This window comes from Protopterus annectens, chromosome 8.part0, assembly GCF_019279795.1.
Source record: "Protopterus annectens isolate FY-2018-M chromosome 8.part0, PAN1.0, whole genome shotgun sequence".
In the NCBI taxonomy this organism is placed as follows: domain Eukaryota; kingdom Metazoa; phylum Chordata; order Ceratodontiformes; family Protopteridae; genus Protopterus; species Protopterus annectens.
The window spans coordinates 1,932,486,356-1,932,512,320 of NC_056741.1; the positions used below are offsets into that span (position 1 = coordinate 1,932,486,356).

General features: G+C 38.9%; 1 protein-coding gene across 3 annotated transcripts in view; it reads right to left on the bottom strand.

Moving 5' to 3' along the window:
* LOC122809736 (capping protein, Arp2/3 and myosin-I linker protein 2-like) overlaps window positions 1–25,965 on the bottom strand; it is a 1,549,910-nt gene that overhangs the window by 264,360 nt on the left and 1,259,585 nt on the right. For all 3 annotated transcript variants that reach the window (XM_044081444.1, XM_044081445.1, XM_044081446.1), the window contains exon 26: window positions 23,099–23,227. In XM_044081444.1, coding sequence (XP_043937379.1) covers window positions 23,099–23,227 — 129 coding nt within the window. The remainder of the gene's footprint in view (window positions 1–23,098; window positions 23,228–25,965) is intronic.

Below are 25,965 nucleotides of genomic sequence, written 5' to 3' on the forward strand. Positions count from 1 at the left end.
CATGACTGACCTGGGCAACTATAGACTGATCAACCTCATTAACCTTATCTGTAAGGCAATGGAGTGTTTCATTATGGAACTTATAAACAAGGACATAGGCAGTCATCAAATACTGGACCCATTGCAATCTGGCTATCTCTTGTACCTGGTTACATTTTTTTTAACAAGTCAACAAGGCATTAGACATGGCATACTTATACTTAGCCAAAATTTCAATACCATTCCACACTTAAGCATCACTGACAAACTAAGTGGATAGCAAACAGGCCCAATGACAAAACCCAGTCTGTTAGCATCGCAGGCACACTTTCAAATAAAAGAGTGGTCGCAAGTGATGTCCCCCAGGGATCAGTCCATGGACCTCTTCTCTTTGGTATCTATTCATGACATTAAAGCAGACCCCAAAGGCCTATGCCTGAAGAAGTCTGACAATGAGAGCAAACTCAGAGCTGCAACACAAAAAGCAGATTACCTGTGTATTCGCTTTGACAGCCTGACTCACGCTATTAAGGGGTGTGTGGACCACTGCCTGAAACTAAATGCCAAGAAGTGCACCACTCTGTTCTTTGGAAAACATGGGCATGCTTGCTTCTATTACATTGGTGTTATTAGGTACTTGGGCATCTTCTTTAACAATGAACTTTTCACCACCATGTCACCACTCTTAGAAAAATCCTTTTGTACTGCCAGACTAATCAGCCAGGCCATAACTTCTAGATCCATGGAAGTCAGTGTCTCCCTCTACACCTCTCTTATCAGATCAATAATAAAATATAATACACCCTTTTGCATGGACCTGGCTAGGCATTTGACTTAGCTCAAGAGACTGTAGCATTTCTTACCAAACAACATGGTGGCATTTCCACCATGAGTTACCATGACTAACTTAAAATGTTCTTTCTTTTTTTCCATTTCCTACTGACTACTCACCGCCTCGCCCTTACAGTCTTGAAAGGTCCAGTCATTTGTAACTTCCTACACAGCCAAAAACAAATATCACACCCCAGCTTCCACTGAATCATGAATGGGACTTGTTGGCAGGATAGATATCTTTCACACAGAATGCCTCTTTTGTGGACTAGAGTCCTGTTTGAGGTTAAGCAAAGTAACTCCGTGACCCTTTTCAAATGTAACCTGGATGAATGGATGGGCAATTTTAAGTACACCATTGATATTGCCCCTGTAGCCCTTATGGAAAGGGGACACAACTAGGCCAGGGTCTGGTATTAACTCATGTCTTGGTAAATGGTTGGGATTGCTGACTAAGGCTACAAATGATCCACTGGATCAACAAGAGCATAGTATGAACCTATGGACACATGGATATTATGTGGTGAAACACTCAGCTTTGCTTGCAGAGTGCAGTAACACTGCTAAAGATAGAGGAAGAACATACAAGGACAGAAAAATGTGTACCAGAAACACCACTATGTATGAGAAAGCTAGAGCGTAACAGCAGCACCCTAGAAATCTTGTGCTATGACTACACTCTGAAAAGTTTTTCTTTTTTCTGGTCCTTTCATCCTCAGACTATTATACTTATTCTCACGGTCACACTACTGCTCACTCCACGTTGTGTGAGTCCTACAGTCTTTTTGTTCCATGGAGATGAGGGGTAAGAGTACTGAGAACTGTGCAACTGCTATGAGGCAGATCAGTATTTTTTTCCTTTTTAGAGCACAGTCCCTGTGCATGCTCATTTACGTCCAAGAAGTTGGTTGGCGATGGGTCTTTGAAATACACATTATGTGTCTGACTTGATGTGATCCAATGGATCTGCCCACTTGTAGAGAAAAAGTACCATGTGATCCCAAGTCACATGCAGGCTTCCTCTCCTCTTCCTAAGAGAGGTGTGCAGGCTTAAGCCCCACCCTTCCTCTTCTACCCATGTCAGCTCAGACAGGACAGACGTAGGTCACCTGGGTTATATTCAGGGCTTTACCCCTTTATACCAATGGTGCTAACATGACTACACTGTGAAAAGTGACACAATATAATCAGTAAAGTAGTTTGCCAAATATCTGACTGAAAGTTATCTTTTTGTTAAATAAACAGAAATAATCCTGTACTATCTCATTTCTGGCGATGCAGAAACATATGAATTTCAGGTGGCCCAAAATATTTTGCTGGGTAAAAGGTTAATACTGTACTTCAAAGCTGTGCTCAAACTTTTCTGCAAAGCAGATATTATCTGTACTGCATTGCCTGGAAAAGACCAAGTATGTTGGTTTAGATTTTAAACTGGGATTTCATATTTTAGCTTAATGACACATGCAAGTGAGTTCACAAGTAGTATGTTAATAAGAAGTACATAAACTCTGATATAAGCCAGTATGAAAATTGTTAAATGGAGACTCTTGCTTGCTCTGATGGCCCACCAATCTAAATTATGCATAATGTAACATTATAAAAATATTGTCTACTAACATAAATGTCACATTTTTAGAAAGGGAGCTAATATAAACCAAATGTAGAAACTGTAATTCATGCATTAAAGACTACCACATCACGCATACCTCTCAACTGCCCAGATTTTTGCAGAATTCCAGACTTTTGACTGATATTTTTAATCTATTCCTCAAAAAGTTTGCAGTTTCCTGGCAAATCAGTGAGGGCAGAAGTGACTAAATAATGACAGACATTTTAGTTTCAGACTTCATGCCCTTCAGACTGTGGTGGTGGTGCTGCGGTAGCGTTGTCGCCTCACAGTAAGACGTTGTCCTGTTCGATTCTCAGCTAGAGCATCTTCTGTGTGGAGTCATGCGTGAATGGGCGTACCTTCGTTGAAGGTTGTGCAACTTGGCAGGTAAAAATCTACTGCCAATCATTAGCGGACCGGAGTTCCGCTGTGGCAACCCCTAACCGGGAAAAGCCGAAAGACACAACAACAACAACAACTTCATATCCTTCAGAAGATGCATGCTAATGCAAAACCCATTATTCTATCAATTTTCCAACTTTATAAGAGCAATATTTAAAAATTGTCCCTATTTTTGTGCCTTTGTTCCCCCCATTATTTGTGGCTTTGCCCAGATTTATTGGGCTAAGAGGTTGAGAGTTATGCCTACAGGACAACAGTAAGAAAAGCACTTCTCATGTTGTAAAAGTTCTGAAACAGTTCTTGTGAGCACTACTCACTGTTATTACTGGTACGTTACTATATCGTTAGCCAGATGACCAGCAACAAATAAATACAAGACCACAAATTGGAGAATACATGCCCACAAATTGACAAACAGTTTGCAGGTGCTCAATTTGCAATTTATTTATTTTTTTTATTTTATTGCCATCTGATAACCTAGTTGGTAGTCTAGTCTACTGACCCTTTTCAGCCACAACTCAGCGACCAACGAGGAAGAAAAAAAAATACAATTATAAACTTAGAGGAGGATTATATATCTGCAGTAGTATTTGTCTATAGTCATTAGTGTATGACTAACCAGTGCCACTAAAACGTGCATTCTGAATCCTTTAAGACGACGTTCTTTCAGTTTTGCCTTAAAGCCAATCAGTGTTTGTGGCTTCCTTATTTATTTCAGGAAGGAGTTGGTTCCAGATACAAAATCCATACCTTGTAAACACTTTTCCCCCACTGGTGCATTTGAACCTAGGTCTAATTAAGGTAGGGATACCATCCGAATTTTCTCTAAAAAAGTAAGACAAATTCTTAAACAGTATTTTTGCTACTAGCAGACGATATTGATAAAATAAACCAAACCACGGCAATAAGAAGGCATATAATCCAATAGATAAACGTTAAATGTTAGCGCTTTCACAGTTCACAATGAATGCTTCAGCAGACAAATTCACATAGTTGCACCCTTCATTTTAAAATAATATCAACCAATAAAAATTCTCTCTCAATTGATGAATGAAATTCATTAAAAAACATACAGCACCTGGTTTTAGCGAATTGGGAGGAGGGACATTTGTTGACTAAGCCTGAAATAGGCTTTTACCGGAGATTTGTGGATGACCTCTTCCTGGTTTGGGAGGCAGGGGAGGATTCTTTGGAGATCTTTTTTTAATGATTTGAATTTGACCACAGATTTTCTGGAGTTTACCATCACCAGCTCCAGGCAATATGTAGACTTCCTAGATTTGTAATTTGGATGATGGCACTCTTAAAACTAGATCGTATTGAAAAGGATGTAGTAAGAATGCTTATTTGCACAGAAAGAGCATGTACCCCCCATATTTTTAACAATATTGTTAAGGGTCAGGGGCTGAGAGCATCTAGGTTGAATGCCACGACTATAGATTTTGGAATGGAGGCTGAGGTACTGAAAGAGAGGTTTAAAAGTAGGGATTATAATACAAGTGTAGAGGAAGGTACTCTGGCTAGGGTGGCGAATTTGAGATACAGATGGAAAATCTTATTTCTCATCTGGACCTTGGCTTGCAGCATGTGCCAAGACCAGCAACAATCTTAGGTTCCCACTTACCTATTCTAGTAATGTTAAGGAGATAGAGAAGGTTATGAGGAAGAGCTGGCGAATCCTATTGTCGGACAATGAAGTTAGGCAAGTAGTTGGCTCCAGACCGAGTTTTGTTTACAAGAACAATAAGAATTTGAAAAGGATTTTGTGCTATCCTAAAGCCCATGAGCCTAGGAAGGAATTAGTCCAGACATACGGAACTTTTCCATGCACTGCATGTGATTGGTGTCAATATGTAGACAGTGCAGGAATGTTTGTACACCCAGATACAGGCAAGTGTATAGAGTTTAGGTTGACAGCTACATGCAACACAACCTCATTAGTTTATTTGGCAGTTTGTCAGCACTGCAGTGCGTTTTACTTAGGGAAAACAGATAGACGGCTAAGGGATCATATAAGAGAGCATGTCTATAATATTAACAAAAGCATTCAGACTAATGCTCATGCGAAGTATGTATTCCATAATGAAACTCATACTTTCAGGTTTATGGTGGTTGAGATTATAGCTCCTGGACCTCTGGGTGGTGATGTCAGTAATAGGGTTGAGAATTGTGAACTGAAGTGGATTATCAGGATGCGAGCCCACAAAGGTAAAGCTTTGAATGACAAGATTTGTATCAGGCCTGTTCTTAAGAATATACCTTTAGTTAAATGAAATATATTTGCATTGTTTTACATCTGTTTAATGCGTGTGGTATTATATTTGTCTATTTATATGTTGAATTAATGAGGTTATTTATGTATTCAACTGTTTTCATATGATACTGTTTTGGAATATATAATGTATTTTATGTTTTTATGATTTTTTTTTCAGTTTTCATAGTTGTTGAAGGTGCTGTATGCCTTTTAATGAGTTTCATTCATGAATTGAAAGAGAATTTTTATTGGTTGATATTATTTTAAAATGAAGGGTGTAACTATGTGAATTTGTCTGATGAAGCAGTCATTGTGAAATGTAAAAGCGCTAACATTAAACATTTTTATCTGTTGGATTATATGTCTTCTTATTGCCGTGGTTTAGTTCATTTTGTTTTTTGCTACGTTTTAACAGTGCTGTGTGTTGCATCTCTGAGTGGAGAATCGATCCTGTTCCTGATTGCTTTTGCTGTTTGGTTTTGTTTGATATTGATAAAATATAATGATTTTGAATAACAAACTGAAAAGCAAGGTGTCTCTACTTTGTATTGATATGCCTATTGCATTTCATTGAAGAACCAGATTGTCAAAATTCATATAGCCGGGACCATATAATTGAGAATTTAGTTCCTTAAACCATTCTGACTGAAATCACAGTACACTGGCGATCATTGAATTTGCCCTTTTTCCCACTGTAGTGTGATTTTGGGGTTGGCATAAATAATTGATAGGGGGGTATGGGGGGTGCAAGTGGGATTGTCTCCCCACAAAAACACTGTGTTGTTTGCAGGTGCTGTTTGGCTTTGTGTAGTTTACCAACAAACTAAATTGTCAACCTCAACCTATGGGTTTTGACAATCTAGTTATTCAACAAAATAAAACAGACTTCATATTGGTAGCCAGCTGAATTCTTTCAGAAGGCTGTACTGCTGGGTGTACCCACCAGCTAACAGAAAATTGTTTTTTTATTGTCGGCCCTTTGTAGTCTGTGAAGTTGGAGCAGTGGCTGGATTCAAATTTGGGGATAAGACAATTTTTGACTATTGCTCTTTGAAGAAAAGGGGATAGAAGATGAGATATTTTGCTGAAAATTTCATCTGTCTTAAGTGTTTTACTAACAACTTTTTCAGTGCATTTATTAACGGTCAGAGAAAGATTGAATGTCATGCCTTGGCATTTTTCTTCAGTTATACTGCATAGTGTGTTGCTTATGCTGTCTTTTTACTAGCAGGATAGAGGAGTTGCTATTTTCCTTGGGATGACAAACACTATGTTCATAGACTTATCTGAGTTAATTATGAGGCTAATGTTGAAAATGCAGTTCCAGAGCAAGGAGAATCTAGTCTGACATTTGTATTTCAGGACTGAAAGAGATTTGCCAGATTCAATTAGAAGGAGGTCATCTGCATAAATAACTATATTACAAGAGGCGTATCATAGGCAAGGTCATTTATAAACAGGGAAAATAGAAGACCAAGTTCTGACCCTTGTGGTACACCAGTACTGACCGAGCTAGAGTCAAAATACATTTTGCAGGAGAACACACAGAAGACTTTGACCTCTAAATAACTTTTAAACTAGGTTATAGTGTTAGCATGGACGCTAGGTTTAGGGTTTATTCAGAAGTACTGTATATAACTAAGATTTTAAAATGCTTTAGTCATGACGACAAAGAAGTCCACAGTGAGAATACTATTGTGATGTAGTATATTGCATCTGCGGTGGAATATAATGCTGCCATTGTACTAAGGGTGTAGTGCAAGGCAATGCTATTGATCACACAAAAGCCCATAAATGTTTATGTAGTGGAAGACTTGTGCATTTATCCATACGATTATAATTTGGGCATCAGCAAACTATAAAATTAAACATGTTTTTCTTATTTGGGCAGTTTACCCCCATAGTCCCCGAATCCAAGGGCATATCCATTCAAATTCCACTGTCATTGTATAGCAGGGAAAATCAAGCAACATCCATCCAGAAACTGTAACATCATTTTTTTTCAGCCTATAAGGCAATTCCATGCTAGATTTAGCCACAGTAGGACTCTGCACAAGAGAATCACACTGAAAGATAAGTCACTTGACAAGATGGAAGGAATGGCCATAAACATGGCAGTTTAGACTTACTACATTGAAATGCAGAATAATTCAGTTAACAAATGAACACAGGATGCAGCCACATATACAGTTGGTTTATGTCTGCAAACACTGATGCTTCATTAGCCATCAGATAAGCTCCTCCTACAATATAACAACTTTAAATGGTGTCTGACATCTATAAGCTGGTCATACGTCTGTCTCATTCCATCTTGACTCTATCCACCTTATCTGACTTCACTGCAGTCTGTAGTAAATTACTTCACATGCCTCTGTTCTCTCTGCAGAAAAAAATAAAATAAATACTTTTTCACATTACCAGTGTCGTCTTTGGTTAAGCTCACTCCCCACCCTCAAACACAGACCATTTTTGTACAATTCATTTAATGAACAGTGCTACCCTCCCAGAACTAGCTAATTACTGTAATAGACTGTAATGTTTGTGACATATCTCCTATACTTCCCCTTCCTCAATGGTCTGTGTATTAAATCTATATAATGCCTGTTTGTATATAAGTTCTGCTGCAAGGGGCAAAATCACCCTGATGTCCTCATATGGGCAGACCCACTTCTTGCTTGCATTCACAAAGAAAGGGTCTTCAGAACTGAGGATAGTATTTGAGATGGTCTCACAAATGTTACTACAGAGGAGTAATAACTACCCTCTTTGTAATGGTGATGTCCTGCTTTCTGCATCTGCAAATCCCACTACATGAGCTTTCTTTAATGTCTGATAACACTGAAAGCAGTCCTTTAGGCCACCAGATATAATTAGTCCGAGATATCTTTTTATTTAGATAAATGAGTTTCAGAGCCTTGAGCTTTTTAAAGGAAATCTGGACACATGGGTGGGAGCAAAGGTATACAACTCCAAATTCAAGGAGTCAGTGTTCCTAGAAAGCTTTTGAGATGGAACTCCATGACACAGAACATATGAACTTAACCCCCAGTGGTTGACTGTCTCCTCCTTATGTGAATTTCTTTGTGCTTTGTTTTAATACATCTACTAAAAGGGCAAAAGGAAACAAATTGCATAGAGTTTAATAAAACCAAGCAGTTATTTGCAACAGCTAGGAGAAAGACACATAGCCTACCAAGAGTTACTAGACAGTGAATTAAAATTTAAGCCAAAGCAACTGCTATGACCCAAAAAATACCAAATACTAAGAATGCTTGGCTGCTGTACAGAACAGCTCTTCACCAAAAAACAGCAAAAGTCAGGTACTAGGGCGAAACACAGCTGGTACAGCTGAGACGCATCCAAAGGCAGCAAATCAATCCAGTATAAGTCTTTTATTGGAACAAACAGATAAATCCGGTAAGCGCTTTCACCCAACAACAATCAAGACTGAACTTGACAGTCAAGAGGAGAAGGTAAACACTTGCACCACACCACACTCATCACATAGTCTCACTAAATCTACACCATCAAAATCCACACATAGAAATACAAAAACATTTGCAGAGGCTCTCAATAATAATCTGCTCAAGCAACAGAGACCTCCAATGCAGAAATGCAAGCAACCTCCACCCCCCCAACACAACCCAAATGACACATAGCCCGCAGACTTAGTGTGCCACTCAACCACAGCCAATAAGGCAAAACAACGTACCCAACACGCTAGTCATAGGCGACTCTATAGTCAGGCACACTGATGTCCCACTCTCCAGGCTAAACAAGGAGAAGGTTACTGTCAGTTGCCTGTCGGGTGCCAGGATCCGCCACATAACCCACGCACTGAAGTCACTCCACAACAAGTACAAATATGACTCTGTCATTGTTCATGTTGGTGTGAATGACCTGAGACATACCTCCCTGGATTACATGAAAAGAGACATGGAAGAGCTCTCCGATCTTGTAGCCCAGGCAGGTATGACCCTAGCCCTGAGTAGCATTCTGCCATCACCTAGAATGATGCCTCAGTACAAGGACAAAATGATTGACTTCAGCAATTGGCTAAGCTTCTGGTGCCATTCTAAACGGATCCAGTATCTGTCTGCCTGGGATGACATGGTTGACAGACCACGATACTTTGCCAGAGATGGCCTGCACCTGTCACCCCTGGGATTCTGGATACTAGCTAAGGTTCTTGCCGCCCCAATAGTGCCTTTTTTAGGCAAGGTTCAAATGACAAATTCACCACCATAACAGGAACAGGCAAACAAAAACTGAGGGTGATGCCAGAATTCTAAATCTCAAAATCCACTCACTCGAAGCACTCCTTAAAATGGAGAACATCGATATCTGTGCAGTGACTGAGACCTGGTTCAAGGCTCCAGAGAGCAACCCTGCACTACCAGGCTATAACTCATACCACACTTTTAGGCCATGTAACCTGGACCGGAACACCAAAGGTGGAGGTGTATCCATATTCATTAAGGATATCCACACCTCCAGGCTAGTTGCTCAGCATAATGCAGCCGAGGTTATCCAAGTGCAACTAACTCTGGGCAAAACTGCAATCCAAATTGTAGCTTGCTACAGATCACCCACCATGCCCCAGGATTCCAACTCCTCTTTTCTTGATGTACTGGAAAATATTAGGGTTCAACCAAACACCCTAATAATGGGCGATTTCAACTACCCCACCATTAACTGGGAAAACTACTCATGTACCAACTCCTTCGCTCAACGCTTTCTGGAATTCATAAACTCCAATCCCCTGGATCAACTTATCCACACCCCCACCAGGGGCAACAATACCCTAAATCTAGTCATTACGAATATGAGTGACCAGTGTTCCACACCTGAAGTCAATACCTCATTGGTCCGATCCGACTATAAGCTAATTACCCTAGATATCCGCATCCTGCCTCCACCCCCCATTAAGGAAACCATGGTAAAATAATTCTCCAAAGCCAACTTCATGCTTCTTAAGACAGAAGTGGTTAACTTCATGATACCCATGCAGATGGACAATACAGTTACGACTACTGAATCCTACACAATTGCACTTTATAAGGACTTACCTGAGTGCATGGATCGTGCTATCCCAAACAGAACCAAGACGCTATCCTCCAAAAAAAGGAAGCCAATCTGGTGGTCCCCTGCCATAAACAAACTGTACAACAGAAGGAAGAAAAGAGAGTAAAATCCCATGAGTGGAGGAGCTCCCTGGTCAGCCTCAGTAAGAAGCTGCGATCCCTGATAAAATCCTCCAAAGCTAGTTACGAAAACAAAATCACCACTGATTCTAAAGACAACTACAAAGCATTCTATAGCTATGTCAAGAATCTGAATGGCAACACTCAGATCTGCTCTGAGTTACAGCACAATGGCACTAAATATATATTCCCAACTGATATTGCCAACATCCTGGCAGATAGGTTCGGTGATAACTTTACCCCCCTCTCACCCCCTACAGAGCCCATCTCTATACCGGAAGAATGCAAAGTTCCTGTAATCACGGCTGCACAGGTAAAAAACACACTCTCCAAAGCCAAGAACACAGCATCCATGGGACCAGACAACATCCCAGGCTGCGTTCTACATGAACTACAGAATGAACTGGCACCCCACCTAAGTACCATGTTCAATCATTGCCTCACCTCAGGCTTTGTGCCTGCTGAATGGCGCACAGCAACGGTTATCCCACTCCACAAGGGGGGAGCCACCATGGACCCAGGGAACTACCACCCCATTAGCCTGACGAGCCTGGTCTGCAAGGCCATGGAAGATATCATCATGGAACTTATAAACAAAGACATTGGTAATCTCCAAACTCTGGATCCCACCCAGTTCGGGTTTGTAAAAGGCAGATCATGTCTCCTAAACCTGATAGACTTATTTGAAGCAGTCACCAAGGCCGTAGACAAGGGTAAGGTGGTTCACACAATGAACAGCAAGCAAGAACTGGTAAACTACCAGTAAAAAATCCACAAAACAACAAAGGATTCCAAACCAATAAAATTTATTGTAATCTGTCTTAGCGCCTCGGCCACTACAGCCTTCAACAAGTACAAATTTAATAAAGACACATTCCCATATATATACATTAAGTAATCATTCAATTAAATGCAATCAAATACACAATAAAAACTGATTAACATAAAATTTAAAGTAAACTTCTCCAATTAACTTCTCTATTCAAACCCATTGGTGACAATGTATTGAATTTCAATATGAATACAGTTTCTTTGTAGAGCAAAATACTTTTAAGTAGCCTTTCATCTCCCTTCTTAAGAAATACTTGTTCTAAAATAGTGGTTTGCAATAAATTAGCATTTCCATTATGTTCTTCTATGAAATGGGATGCTAAAGGACTTTCCAAAATTCCCCTCTTAATATCCCGAATATGTTCCTGCAACCTTATTCTAAATTTCCTTTTAGTTTTCCCAATATAGAAAAGGTTGCAGGGACATTTGAGACAATAAATCACACCCATTGTGTGACACATAAAACAGCTATGTGGTTTAAATATTTTTCCATTACTCCTAGAAAACTAGGTTTAATAAAGGAACAAACATTACAATTATAACATGGCATAGTACCACAAGTTGATAAAGAAAGGGGAGGTCTCATCACTGGAGAGACATAATACGCCTTAACTAATTTGTCCCCCAGATTCTGTCCTCTCTTATAAGCTATGTAGGAAACATTGGAAATAATTCTATATAAAAGTTCATCTCGTAACAAAAATTTCCAGTAGTGTTTAATTAAATCCCAAATTTTAACACTTAATAAATTAAAAGTTGTAACAAAAAATATTTTTTGTTTATTAACCCTCTTTACTACTTCAGCTCTCAAATTAATATTAACTTTTGTAATGTTATTTCTGCTATTAGTACCTTCATTATTCAAATTTGATTGTATTAACTTATCAATTGATTCACAAATTAAATTTTCACTATAACCCCTCCGCAAGAACATATGTAATAAATTAATTTGTTTCTCTAAATCCAAATTATCATTACAAAGCCTGGACAACCTAATAATCTCCCCATATGGTAACGATTTCAATGTATGGGATGGATGACAACTAGTCCCAAGCAAATATTGATTGCCATAAGGTGGTTCACACAGCCTATCTAGATCTTGCCAAGGCTTTTGACACCATCCCCCACTCTGGAATTATAGATAAACTCACTAAACTTGGTATAAATCCCTATGTCACAAGATGGGTTACCAACTAGCTCACTGACAGAACCCACACTGTGAAAGTAGCAGACTCCAAATCTGACTTCAGACCAGTGACAAGTGGAGTACCACAGGGTTCAGTCCTGGGTCCTCTCCTGTTTGGTATCTACTTCTCTGAAGTACAGGCTAACACAGAAGGTCTTTGGCCAACGAAGTTCGCAGATGACTGCAAACTAGGAGCCATAATCAAAACTCCTAATGATGTGGACATCCTACAAAAGGGCCTCACTGAGACAGATGCCTGGTGTCAAAGCCATGGCCTCAAGTTCAATGCCAAAAAGTGCATTGTCACCCCCTTTGGTAAAAACTCTGTACCCATGAACTACAACATAGGCGGTAGTATACTTAACACCGAAAGTGTGATAAGAGACCTTGGGACACAGGTGGACAGTAGTCTCTCCTTTGATAATCACATTGCCACAGTAGTCAGGAAATCCTTCTACGTGGCACACCTCATCATAAAAGGTTTCTCATCCAGAAAAAAAGAGGTCATTGTTCCCCTCTACTCATCATTCATTAGAACCATTATAGAGTACAATCCTGCTTTTGGTATGTACCTCACAAGACATCTACAACAACTGGAAAGGCCGCAGAAATACCTCACAAAGAGGATTACTGGCCTCAAACAGATGGCCTACGCAGACAGTCTCAAAAAAGTCCAGCTTTACTCCGTCCCATATCACCTACTCAGAGGTGACCTCTGCCTAACATACAAAGCTATGTCAAACCCAGAGCTGCTGGACATGCTCCACTTAAAGAAATCTCAATCCCTCTGAGCTACATGCTCTAGGGACCTAAACCTTGTCACCACAATAAACAGAACATGCCGGAGAGATAGATTCCTGTCCCAGAGACTTTCCATACTCTGGAATAAACTACCTATCTATATGAAACAAAGCTCCTCATTAGCATTCTTCAAGAAAAATCTTGATGATTGGATGGGAAATAGGAAATTCACCCCGGGGATCACCTCTGTGGCTCTGCTCGACAGTGGCACAGGAAAATAATTTTCTTGGGTGGCAAAAGCCAGGGTACCTTTTTGGCTGGGCTTGTATAGGCCCCAGGGCCAATAGCCTAGTACCTACCTATGAACCTATGAACCATGCTCACATTTTGAACCTAGGTCACACAAGTAGCAGTTATGGCTTCACCCATATCTCTCAACTGTACAGATTTTAGCAGAATGCCCAGAATTTTGCTCCATATTTTTGGTCCGTTTTTCATAAAAATGTGGTTTTCTGGCAAATTAGTGGCAACTCATTAAAGATTGAAGTTAGAAAATAATGACAGACATTTGAGTTTCAGATTTCATACCATTCAGAAAATACATACTAATGCAAAACCTGTTATTCTATCAACTTTCTGTTTGTAAGGGCAATATTTAAAATTGTTCCTACTTTTGGGCCTTTGTCCCACTTTTATGTATGGCTTTTTCCAGATTTCTTGCTCTAAGAGGTTGAGAGATATGGCTTCTCCCCTCTGTACCATGTTCCTAACTTAAAAAACAAATACTGGAAGTCTGTCCATTCAGTGCCACATGTAACTCATTGTGAAGGAGAAGAGAGAGAGAGAGAATGCAGAAGAGAAAATAAGTGCACATAATTTCATATATATATATATATATATATATATATATATATATATATATATATATATGTACACACACACACATAGACATATATACAGTGAAGTGGCAGTGATCAACTATTTTATATAATGGCTAAAATTACATCCAGTACACAACTTACCAACTGCTTACATTGGTGACTGCAGCTTCCACAGCACAAAAATTAAATCTAAATATATTACATCTCAGCAGGACTATATAGCAATTCAAATAAGTCACATGGCAGACATTAATCAATACCAATGGTAAGAAATACAGAAAAGAAAGAGAGAAAACAGTTCTATTATTGGCTTTCTATTTAAATATTGAAATACATAAGTAGTAATTCAATCTAGGGGAAAGAATGTCGGCTTTGTATTAGTGAAGTACCTCACACCCAGTTCTGCACCAATGTGGGGACGTCCTTACTGGCTGACAGTGGAAACGGGCATGGAAACATCCAATGAGTGACATGCATGCCGACTGGCCAGTGACATCATGCATACATTGCTTGTACCTCTTGAATATTGTTAATGATGACCACACCACAGGAATAGAATCATTCAAGTGCAAACACCAATAGTGTTACATACCATGGCATTTCTTTCAGTTGTGCTTCATTAAGCCATATGATTTTCAAGGCTATTAAGCTGGAAAATGTCATGGCTTAGTCCATCCAATAAATCCTGCAGTATGCAGTACATTCAAAGTGAATTAATGAAAATGCAGACAAAAACTAATGAAAATGCAGACACAACTGACTTGATAATGTAACGGCTTCAGTAAATTTAAAGTCAAGAAATCTTGCAGTCTGTAAGACACTCTTTTCGAACAAGTGCAAATGCACAGTGTGTTACATATAGCAGGAGTTCTTGAAAGTCAACATCAGTGAAACGTGATTCCAACATAGCAAGTAAAGTAACTCAATGAAGCAAATGCACAGCTGCAGTTAAACATGGTTACATACTGGCCGAGCTGCTTAAATCATAAGTAAATACTAGACAAAATGAAGTTTTCCTTACAACAACTCTAGGCACTGGTTGTGCATGCACTAATAACCACACCACAATCATGGAAGAACTAGCAAAAGTCCAGCAAAAACTCCACAGATTTATTACAGACAGCTAAGCCCTTTCGTCCCCAAGTGGGACTTCTTCAGAACTTTCATTATGGTGTGGCTATTAGTTGGATTCTTGTTCATTTGATTTTTACATGTACATGCACTAATGACATATTTATCAAAGAAATCCTTCAGCATGTGATACACTGTGTTATGCCAAGGTGTCCTGCTGCCATTATGCAATCAGTGCACATACCTTAATGAAATATTAAGCAATGAAATCCTTGAGTATGTGATACACTGTATAACGCCAAGATGTCCCTTTTGCAACGTTCCTACAGAAAGCACTCCATGAAACTAGTTTCAATGAAACTTCCATGAAACAGTTAAAGTCAAGAAAATCACATATACATTGATTCTGACTGCTGCTGAATGTCTTTGATACTGAAAACACTTGCCTTAAGGCAATGAGAATCATGACAACAGCCACTTAACCTATGTTTGTCAGAAACATTTGCAGACACATGGTGCCCCTTGGCCATAGCCATTCTGGAGGAATGCACTGTACTAGAAAGTGGTGTTCCTTCTTCATAAATCATAATGTTAAACTTTTGATTTGGATTGTACTGAAGTGTGTAGTCTAAGTTCTGTAGTATATAAAAAGGTGGAGCTGCTGCTTCTTCATTCATAAACATCAATTAAATGATGTGAAAGGCACTTTTTCATTAAAATGCGCCTTATGACTTGACAAGATGTAGATGTGTTTTCATTTTCCACGCTAGTTGCAGTGTATTCCTTGCAAATGTGGAATGCAATACCTCCTACCACGTAAGGTTTGGCTAGCAATCCTGCTGCAGGTAAAAAACTGAGTTGAAGTCCTTTGACTTTATTAAGTGTTGCTTGGTTTTGAGCGTTAATTGTGTGGCACTGGTGAGCAAGTACAAGTACTATGAAGCCTGTTGAAAGGCCATTGACAGTTGCTGTTAAATGAGTTAACAGTATGCATTTCGTAAAATGCATCCTGTTATTAGTGTTATATTTCTTAACACATTATGTTTGCCCAGTGATACAAGTGAAGGTAAGTGAGTAAGATGCATTACGTTCTGGAAATGTGCTGTATGACAACGTATGCTAAGCGCAGTACTGTCACATGTTTTATTCGCGTATTCTGGTAAAAGCAGTCGCTCTTTTACTTTCGTTAGTGGAATATGGCTTTATAAACAATTATGCCATTAATGTGCACTCGTTGCCCCACCAGAACACACATCAATATTCATGCCGGCACATATATGAATATTTAGTAGTTTCAGGAGGCTGCCAGGAATTGTCAGCATAGAGGCATGGTTTGGGCGGGACTTGCTACTGTGCATCCTGTGAGGTACTTTTCCAATACAAAGCCACGATGCCTCCATCTTTACAGTCTACCTTCTTTCTTTTTTTATCAAAAATACTTTGTGGATGTTCCTTATGCATATTAGAACTTTGGGAAACAGCATTAATGAGAAATAAAATGAGAATAAAACTGAATACAGCATTTAAATTAATCAAGGTGTGTTTGTGTAATGCACTTTTGATTTTTTTTAAACATGTAATGTCACTAGATGTGAGGAACTCTGGCTTTTAAGCCAAGTATGTTGTCTGACCAACACAGAAAGCATTACAAAAACATTTGTAAGGTAAATTATATTTCTAGTGTTACTTGGTACCACAGTTCTTATTTGCATGATGGACTCCACTGTATATTTAACACATCACATTTATTACAGTTCCTACATGTCTCACTTCCACATCATGTGGTTGAAGGTGGGGGCAGTATGTTAGGGTTACTATGCCTTTTGTGGTTGTAAAAAACTGTGACAAGCACTCATTTCTTCTTTAACCAAATTTATATTAATTGCCAAACCAACCTGTTGCTCAATAAAATTGCCAGTGTCTTTAATGAGATTCCTCGTCTCAAAAGAGTTAATTCAAGTAGCAACAAAATGAATGTTTTCTTGTTTGCTGTTGCTTTGGGAAGTATATTGTAACATGTCAGCTCTGACCATTTTGGAAAACTCTGCCTGAGTAAGTTGGAAATCCCCATTAGAATATGCCCAGTGTGTAAACCTTTGTGCAAGATCTAAAAACACCTCCTCACAAAGCTTAGGATCACTACAAATTCATTTTGTACTCCTGTGCTGTGATTTTGGTATGTTCTTAAGCATATAGCGTGTATTGTGATTTTGGAATGTTCCTAAGCACATTGTGATTTTGGAATGTTCCTAAGCATATGCTGTGCATTGTGATTTTGGAATGTTCCTAAGCACATGGTATGTATTGTGATTTTCGAAAGTTCCTAAGTACATGATGTGTATTTTGATTTCAGAATGTTCCAAAGCGCATGTTGTGTACATGATTTCGGAATGTTCCTAAGCACATGGCATGTATTGTGATTTTGGATTGCTCCTAAGCACACGGCATGGATGGCAGCTGTTGAAATGCAAAAATGTATTTTGGAAAAGAACTTTCTATACAGTGCAGTCAGTATGCTGCCATCAATGAGTTTGGTAACCTCAGCTTCCAAAAAAATCAGTGTTTAATGAGCTCTGCAAACATGCTAAATTTGATCTCAAACTCATTGTTGTTCAAATACTTCTAAAAATCACACAATTCTTCACTGCTGCTTGTCCAAACCATACAAATATATTTTCCTGATATTTATGGATATAAAGAAAATAATATGTTCTGCACTGTAAATGTATTAAGCTTTAAAAAAATGCCATAAACACATAGACTGGAGCAAAAGCTGCCACTATTACAGTATCCTCTAAGCTGTAAATAGCACTCCTTGTTGTAATAAAACATATTCTTAGGCAATACTACTTCAGTTAATTGACCCAAAAAAACATTAAACTCAAAACTGTATAGGTCCGAGACATCTAGTCAGTATTTTTACTGCCTCTAGTCCTTTTTCATGGGGTATAGATTTATAAAATGCATTGACATCAAATGTGAATACACATCATTGGCCTTTTACCATCAAATCTATCATAATAGATATGAGCTGTCGCTGTGCCCCCATCTACACTGATATATTTATGGCATTTTTGTGAGGTGTTATTCAGTAAAGTACTTTCTTTACAACGATAAAAGTCAATACACTCAAATGCTTTACACTAACACACTAGTATATTATAATACAGAATATCCAGATTTATAATTTTTAATCCCTACGTAGTGGTATAGACCTATAAATCATTGACTATGACCCAGGCAACTTGGATGAAATTAGATGCTTGGACCTCTGAGGTACTGGCAGGGAATGCCAACTGTGCCCATCCTGGTAGTAAGGAGGGAGGGGCACAATATTATTTGATTTCCCTGGCAGAGCACAAGGAAACAACTGCAAAATGCTGTTCAAAGGTGAGTGGTTGTCTTGCTGATGAATGAAGTTCCAGAGGTGATGCCCATCTCACATCCCACCCTTGAGGTATTACTGGCTGCACATAGGGCAAGGTCTAAAATAGAAAATATTTCCATGGCAGCAATAAGACACTGTCTTGGGAGGTCTGGATCTCCTCTCTGCTGTCTATGTCAAATCTTCGAACGCTGGAAATGTCGAACGTCATATGGTTCGACATTTCAAGTGTTCGAAGGTTGACTTATAACGGCACCATATGGTGCAGAATTGGAGAATTTCCCTTTTCTGCACTGAAGTGCAGTCTTGGAGTTGGTATATTTTAGAAGGGGGGGTGTGGGTGGTGCAGGGGGGCTTGCCCCCCAGCTCGCACTGTTAGTGTATGTTTTTCTTTTTTTTTTTTTTTTTATTAGACATTCAAACTTCCAAATGTCGACCATATGGTCTCAACCATATGGTATTTGACATTTTGGAAGATCGAATATCTGACCACAACTTTAAGACATACTTAGTCTGGCAGAGTCAGGAGATGCACCACAGTTAGGAGATGGTCAGTTGTATGGGAAGAAAAATAGAGAAAAAAAATTCAAATTTTTCACTGACTTTTACAAACAATTTTCCATAACTTGTAAACCACATAACCAAGACACATAGCGTCAGCAGAACTTTTGCTAGCCAGACTTAATTTACAGAAATATGAAAATTATTTTTATGTACATAATCATCTCTTAAGCTATACATCTTGTGTCCAACTACCAATGTCAGTTTTCTTCGGCATCATGCAAAGTTTAAGCTGACTCCATGTAATACTTTAGAAATTACTTGGATTCAACAGTGCTAATAAAAAGATCAGGATCAGAATCACATTTATTGGCCAGGTATGCACACATACAAGGAATCTGACTCTGGTTTCAATGACTGTCCAAGTATAAATTACATAAAGGACATACATACAACTATTAAAAACAAGACAAAAATGTAAATATACATATACAGATACATACAAAATGCAAAGTGCAACTCAGTGCAAGAAATACTGAAATAAACTCTGAAAGAAACAAGTATTAGCAATAAGTAAACAATATTGCAGAACCCTCGGAGGCTTGTAAAAAAGAATACCCAGCCTAATAAGTTGAACTGACCATTTATGAACTTGATGGTCTGTGTAAAAAAACTTTTCTTATATCTGCTTGTTTTGGTGCGTATTAATCAATAACACCTGGCCGATGGTAACAGTTCAAAAAGATGGCGGCCTGGATGTGAAGGGTTGGTGATGATTTTCCCTGCTCATTTCATGACTCTGGAATACTACATTTCCTGTAAGGTGGGCAAATTAGCACCAATGATATTTTCAGAAGACCTGACTATTCGATGTAACCTATGTTGTCATGTTTAGACACAGATATAAATCACACTGTTATGGATGAATTGAGAACAGACACAATGACAGCTGTGTAGAACTGAATCAACAGCTCCTGTGGGTGGTTGAACTTCCTCAGCTGTCACAGAAAGTACATTCACTGTCATGCCTTTTTATGATAGATCGTACAATGTTCTCCCACTTCAAGTCCCAGGAGACTACAGATCCCAAAAACCTGAAGATTTCCACAACCGACACAGCAGTATTAAATATAAAGAGGGAGGATGATATCGTAGAACCACTCCTGAAGACCACTGTCATCTCCGTAGTTTTAAGAGTATTGAGCTCCAGATTATTCTGACTTCACCAAAGGGCCAGCTGCTCAACCTCCTATCTGTATGCAGACTCATCACCATTACCAATGAGCCCAATAATGGTTGTATCATCTGCATATTTAGTAAGTTTGACAGGGGGTCATTAGAGTTGCAGTCATTAGCATAGAGGGAGAATAGCAGTGGGGAGAGCACACATCCCTGGGGGGCACCCTTATTGATCGTGCGATAGCTAGATGTAAATTTCCCCAGCTTCACCTACTGTTTCCTATTGATCAGAAAATTGTTGATCCATTGACAGGTGTAGGCAGGAACGGAAAGCTGTGAGAGTTTCGAGTGAAGAAGTTCTGGAATTATTGTATTAAATACAGAGCTGAAGTCCACAAACAGACACCTTGCATATGTCCATGGGATTTGAAGATGTTGCAAGATACAGTGCAGACCTATATTAACTGCATCATCCACTGACCAGTTCTCACGATAAGTACACTCAAGGGGGGTCTAATAAGGGAGTTGCAATACCCTTCAAGTGAGCTAACACTTTGACCTAACACTAAGATGGAAGTAATGTATATTTTTTTAGAGAATGCGTGATGTGTACATTGCCACCCTAGTTGGAGAATGAACATTGTCCTGCAGGGTGTTAATATATAGGTAATACCATAAGGAAAACAGGTCCACAGCTTCATAAAAGCATCTACCATTAAGCTTAGACAGTAAAAAACAAAACAAAGAATGACTGCCAGTGTTTTTATGTTCACGAAACAACACTTTGCTGTTTAGTAAACATAAATTAATAAATAAATAGATAAAAGAAATGTGTGTGTGTGTGTGTGTGTGTGTGTGTGTGTGTGTGTGTGTGTGTGTGTGTGTGTGTGTGTGTGTGTGTGTGTGTGTGTGTGTGTGTGTGTGTGTGCGACAGAGAGAAAGAGACAACAACAATGTGTGAATGCATAGAAGAAGACAGTCCCTGAGAGAGAGAGAGAGAGAGAGAGAGAGAGAGAGAGAGAGAGAGCAATGTCTTCAGAGTGCAGCATTCTGTCAGCAGCATTCCCTTAAAAATAAGAAACTAATGCCTGATTTTTTTGTTTGATTTATTCCTCAATAGTTTACCAGCAACTCCATAATTCTAGGGACAGAGCAACGATATGTGACAAAAATCAAGGGCAGTAAAGAGGCATGTGGGGAGATAGTTGCGCTGCTTTGTATTCTATGATTTTTCTTCCTTTTTGTATTCATTTGCACATAATGAGACATCTGAGGTGTATTAACTCAACAATCTGGTGGTAGTGTGTGTATATATAGACCTAAATCCAACAGAAAATCTGTGGGCTGACCTGAAGAGGGCTGTGCACAAGAGATGCCCTTGCAATCTGATAGATTTGGAGCTCTTTTGCAAGGAAGAGTGGGCAAATATTGTCAAGTCAAGATGTGCCATCCTGATAGACTCCTACCCAAGAAGACTGAATGCTGTAATTAAATCAAAAGGTGCTTCAACAAAGTATTAGTTTAGGGGTGTACATACACAACAAGGTACTAGTTTAAGGGTGTGCACACTTATGCAACCAGCATATTGTATGTTTTTTATTTGTTATATTTTTTCCCCCAACAGATTTGTTTCTTTTTCAATTGAATTGTACAGGTTATAGGTCACATTAAAGGCGGGAAAAGTTCTGAAATTATTTATTGTGGTCTAATTTTTTTATATCACAAAAACCTGGCATTTTAACAGGGGTGTGTAAGCTTTTTATATCTACTGTATTTCTCTGTATGCGTGTGAATTTGTCTGTCAGTGCTTCTCAATGTATATGTGTGTATGTCTGCATGTGTGTTTGTTTATATCATGGTATCACATTATGCTATCTCTCCCTCCCCTTAGTATAGCTGTCTTGCTGCTGCATACCACATCTACTAGGACGCACTGGAACACCAACTGTGTCTCCAAGTCCTCCCTAGGAAGACAGTCCTCACAGGTTTTGTGTTCTAACTCTTCTTTTTCTAAATCTGCACATCCAAAGGCTTATCACACATGAAACAGTAGACTAGAGGCACCATAAAATAGAAGTAGTCAAAAATACTACTGGAATAATTCTCATAAGGAGTGGATGATAACCCCTTAACCTGGTTTGCCTTTAGAATTTTCTTTTTTTTTTTTTTCATTTCACTTAAGGGTGCTTATCCCTTTTACAAGTAATGTTACTTGAAATAACTTGTAACACTGAAAGATTTTATGCAACGATGCTATACTGTGCAATAAACTAGATGATCGCTGATCAATATAATAAGATACATACCGACCTTAATCGTACTCAATGCAGTAATCATATATAAAGTCAACAATCTTAAACAGGTTTATGTGTATGTATTTAAGAGAACCACATAAAAGGAAAAAAGATGTACGCCAGCAATGGTTTTGAATGCAGCTAAGATATGACATATACTTGTTTAATTAGAAAAAGGAAATGAAAGACTTGTCGTGAGTTTAAGCATTTTAATATTACATATGTGGGGCAAATGCCACAGAAGAAAGGTTAGTTGAGTTTGCTCAGCTGTTTAACATTGGGAGTTAGAAATCTAATTTTCCTGGGTATTCTGGCAGGATTGGAAAGGCTGTAATTCCTCCAGCAACAGTGAATTCTTAAAGTAATATCTCAGTGACTGCTCTGTTCAACACAATGGTGAAATGCAACACTCTTTTGTGTCACCATTTAATTAATATCTTTTGCAGTACTTTTAGAATAATCTAAAATGGATGATCTCTATCATGAATGTATGGGCAATGTTTCACTTGACAATCTCAGTTATGAAAATAAATAAAACATTGCTGTAGTCACGCAAAATGCAAGTACTGTAAAGAGATACACAGCTCACAGCTGCCTATATACAATGAGCTAACAATAAAAGAATGTCATTTACAAACATTGCTGCAATTTTCCTACTTTTATGTAGCAATAAAAGTCTGAATAAAGGAGAAAACGTCATGAAGCAAAACATAAAAATTAACACTGATATGAAATCAGCCTTATTCATACCTCATCTGTTGGAAAACCATCTTCAGATAGTTCATAGGCAAAGTTACTTTTTCCCCAGAAAGAGTCATCATCTGCCTCTTTTGCTGTAATTGATGGAGGGTCTTCAATATGTGCTGCTATTCTTTCTACCTGCAGATCCAAAAGATCAAATGATACTGGATGTAGATTAAACACGATAGCTCAAGTGTCAAACAGTATTGACATTATACCTATATATCAAATATTTTTCACCACTGTTTTTGTCTTTTTATTACTACACATTCTTACCAGGCACATTAAAGATAACTCTAAGGGGAAGAACCACTGATTAGAAAAATGATAACCTAACAAAAATGCAGCACCATTTTATTTAATTCTATTTGTGAACAGTATAAAGATACATCTTGCCACACTAAAACAAAGAGAAACACCTGCTAACATCTAAAGAGATTATTTAAAAAAATGCATAAAAAGAAAGCAAAATGCAGCAGACTTTATGCCACGGCATTAACATATAAATAAGTGACAAGTAGACAGTTTAAAGTAGCCGAATTAGGCATTAATTTCATTGCATATACTTCCATTCACAAAGCTCTCACTTTACAAGAGATACCATTACAGAACTACAATAATCCAACACAGGGCTGTAGCTGGCACACAAGGTGCCCACTGCCTTTTCCTGATCTGGCACCCCTCAACACAAAGTAGAGAAGCATAAAAGGAGGTACCATGTGAATTTCCCTGGGACAAGATAATTGTCAATCCTACTTGCACTGCAAGGGATAGTCTGCATCTTTCATTCATAGGTTTCTGCATACTGGCCAAACTCTTTGCTGTTCCCATTGTGCCACTTTTTATGCAGAGGTCATCTAATGAACATACAATACAAAATCATAAATTGGACAATGACAACAGGATGACCCTTCTCAGGGCCACGAGTCTTAACAAACTGCTCAATTTGGAGGCAAGTTTGCCACTGGAATGACTCCACATTTGTGTAGCATCAAGACATTGGTTAAAATGTAATGAGAGCACCCCATCCATGATGGAGTCCTACACCTATAATGTCCTTCAAGTCCAGTGGTAATGAGACAGATGTCTCAGTGTTCATCAGGGATTTTACCTCTTTTCCAAAGTGGTACCTCATGACCCCTCCATGAGTTCACTGAACTGTAGCCTATACTAGGCAAGTCAGAGTTTCAACTTATACTAATCTATGAACCTACATCTATGAACCTACATTATAGCTTGTTACTGATCCCTTTCTATGGCTCAAAAGGATCATGAAAACTTCTTGGCATTCCTTGAAAATATCTGTATAAGAGATGGCTCTTTAATCATTGGTTACTTGAACTACACTTCTACCACTGGGTTTGCACAAGATTTCTTAGATTGGGTTAATGAGAATTACCTGGATCAAATCATATCTGAAATCCCAGTGGTATGGAAATACCCTTGACCTGGTTCTCACAAACTTGGCCCCAGAATGTTTACCCTTATTAGTTAAGTTGGACCACAAACTGGTTACATTTACCTTCAAATCATTACCCCCCCCAAGTAACCAACAATACTGTTTTTAAAGACTTAAAAAAGCAAATCTTTTTCCATTGTATGCATGATGAAGAGAGACACTGCCAGCACATCTACCTGGAATTTTGTAAATAATTATATGTCATTTGTGAACATCAACATGATCTATATAAAATACTTGTATTACAAATGTATTAGAACTGTATGTCATGTGTATATCAAACTGGTCTGTAAATACATGTTCATAGATTCATAGGTTTGTACTAGGCTATCTGCCCAAAGTCATTTATAAGCCTATCCAGAATCTGTTGGCTTTCGCCGTCCCCTTAGATTAGTTCCCTATGCTTCTGTCCAGCAGAGCCACTGAAATGATCCCCGAGGTAAACTTTCTGTTTCCCATCCACTCGTCAAGGTTTCTTTTGAAGAGTGCTAGCGAGGAGCTCTGCCTAATGTAGACTGGGATATTGTTCCAAAGCATGGGAAGTCTCTAGGACAGGAATCTATCCCTCCAGAACTTCCTATTTATTGTTGTGGTGAGGTTTAGATCCCTACAGCATGTGGCTCGAGGGGATAAGGTTTTCTTTAGGTGGAGCATGTCCATCAGTTCTGGGTTGGACATGGCCTTGTATGTCAGGCAGAGATCACCTCTGAGTAGGTAGTATGCAACCGAGTACAACTGGAGTTTCTTCAGTCAAGCTGTATAGGGCATCTGTTTGGGGCCAGTGATCCTCTTGGTGAGGTATTTCTGTGGTCTTTCCAGCTGTTTCAGGTGTCTTGTAAGGTACATCCCAAATGGGGCATTGTACTCTATGATGGGTCTGATGAGTGATGAGTAGAGGGGAACAACGACCTCTTTTGATCGGAATGCGAACCCTTTTGTGGTTAGGTGGGTCACGTAGAAGGAATTTCAAACCACTTCACCAATGTGATTATCAAAGGTGAGATTACTATCTACTTGAGTCCCCAGATCCCTTATTACATCTTCTATATTTAGGGGAATACCACCTATGTGGTAGTTTGTGGGTACTGTTTTTTCCAAAGGGGATGACTATGCACTTTTTGGCATTTAGCTTGAGGCCATGATTTTGACACCAGGTATCCATCTCAGTGAGACCCTTTTGGAGGATGTCTGTGTCAGCTGGAGAGACAATTATAGCTCCTAGTTTGCAGTCATCTGTGAACCTGGTCAGCCATAGTCCTCCTGTGCTTGCCTGTACCTCTGAGAAGTATATGCTGAACAGGAGGGGTCCTAGGACTGAGCCCTGGGGAATGCCACTTGTAACCAGTTTAGAGTCGGACCTAGCTCCCACCACTCTCACCATGTGGGTTTTGTCCATGAGCCAGTTGGCAACCCATCT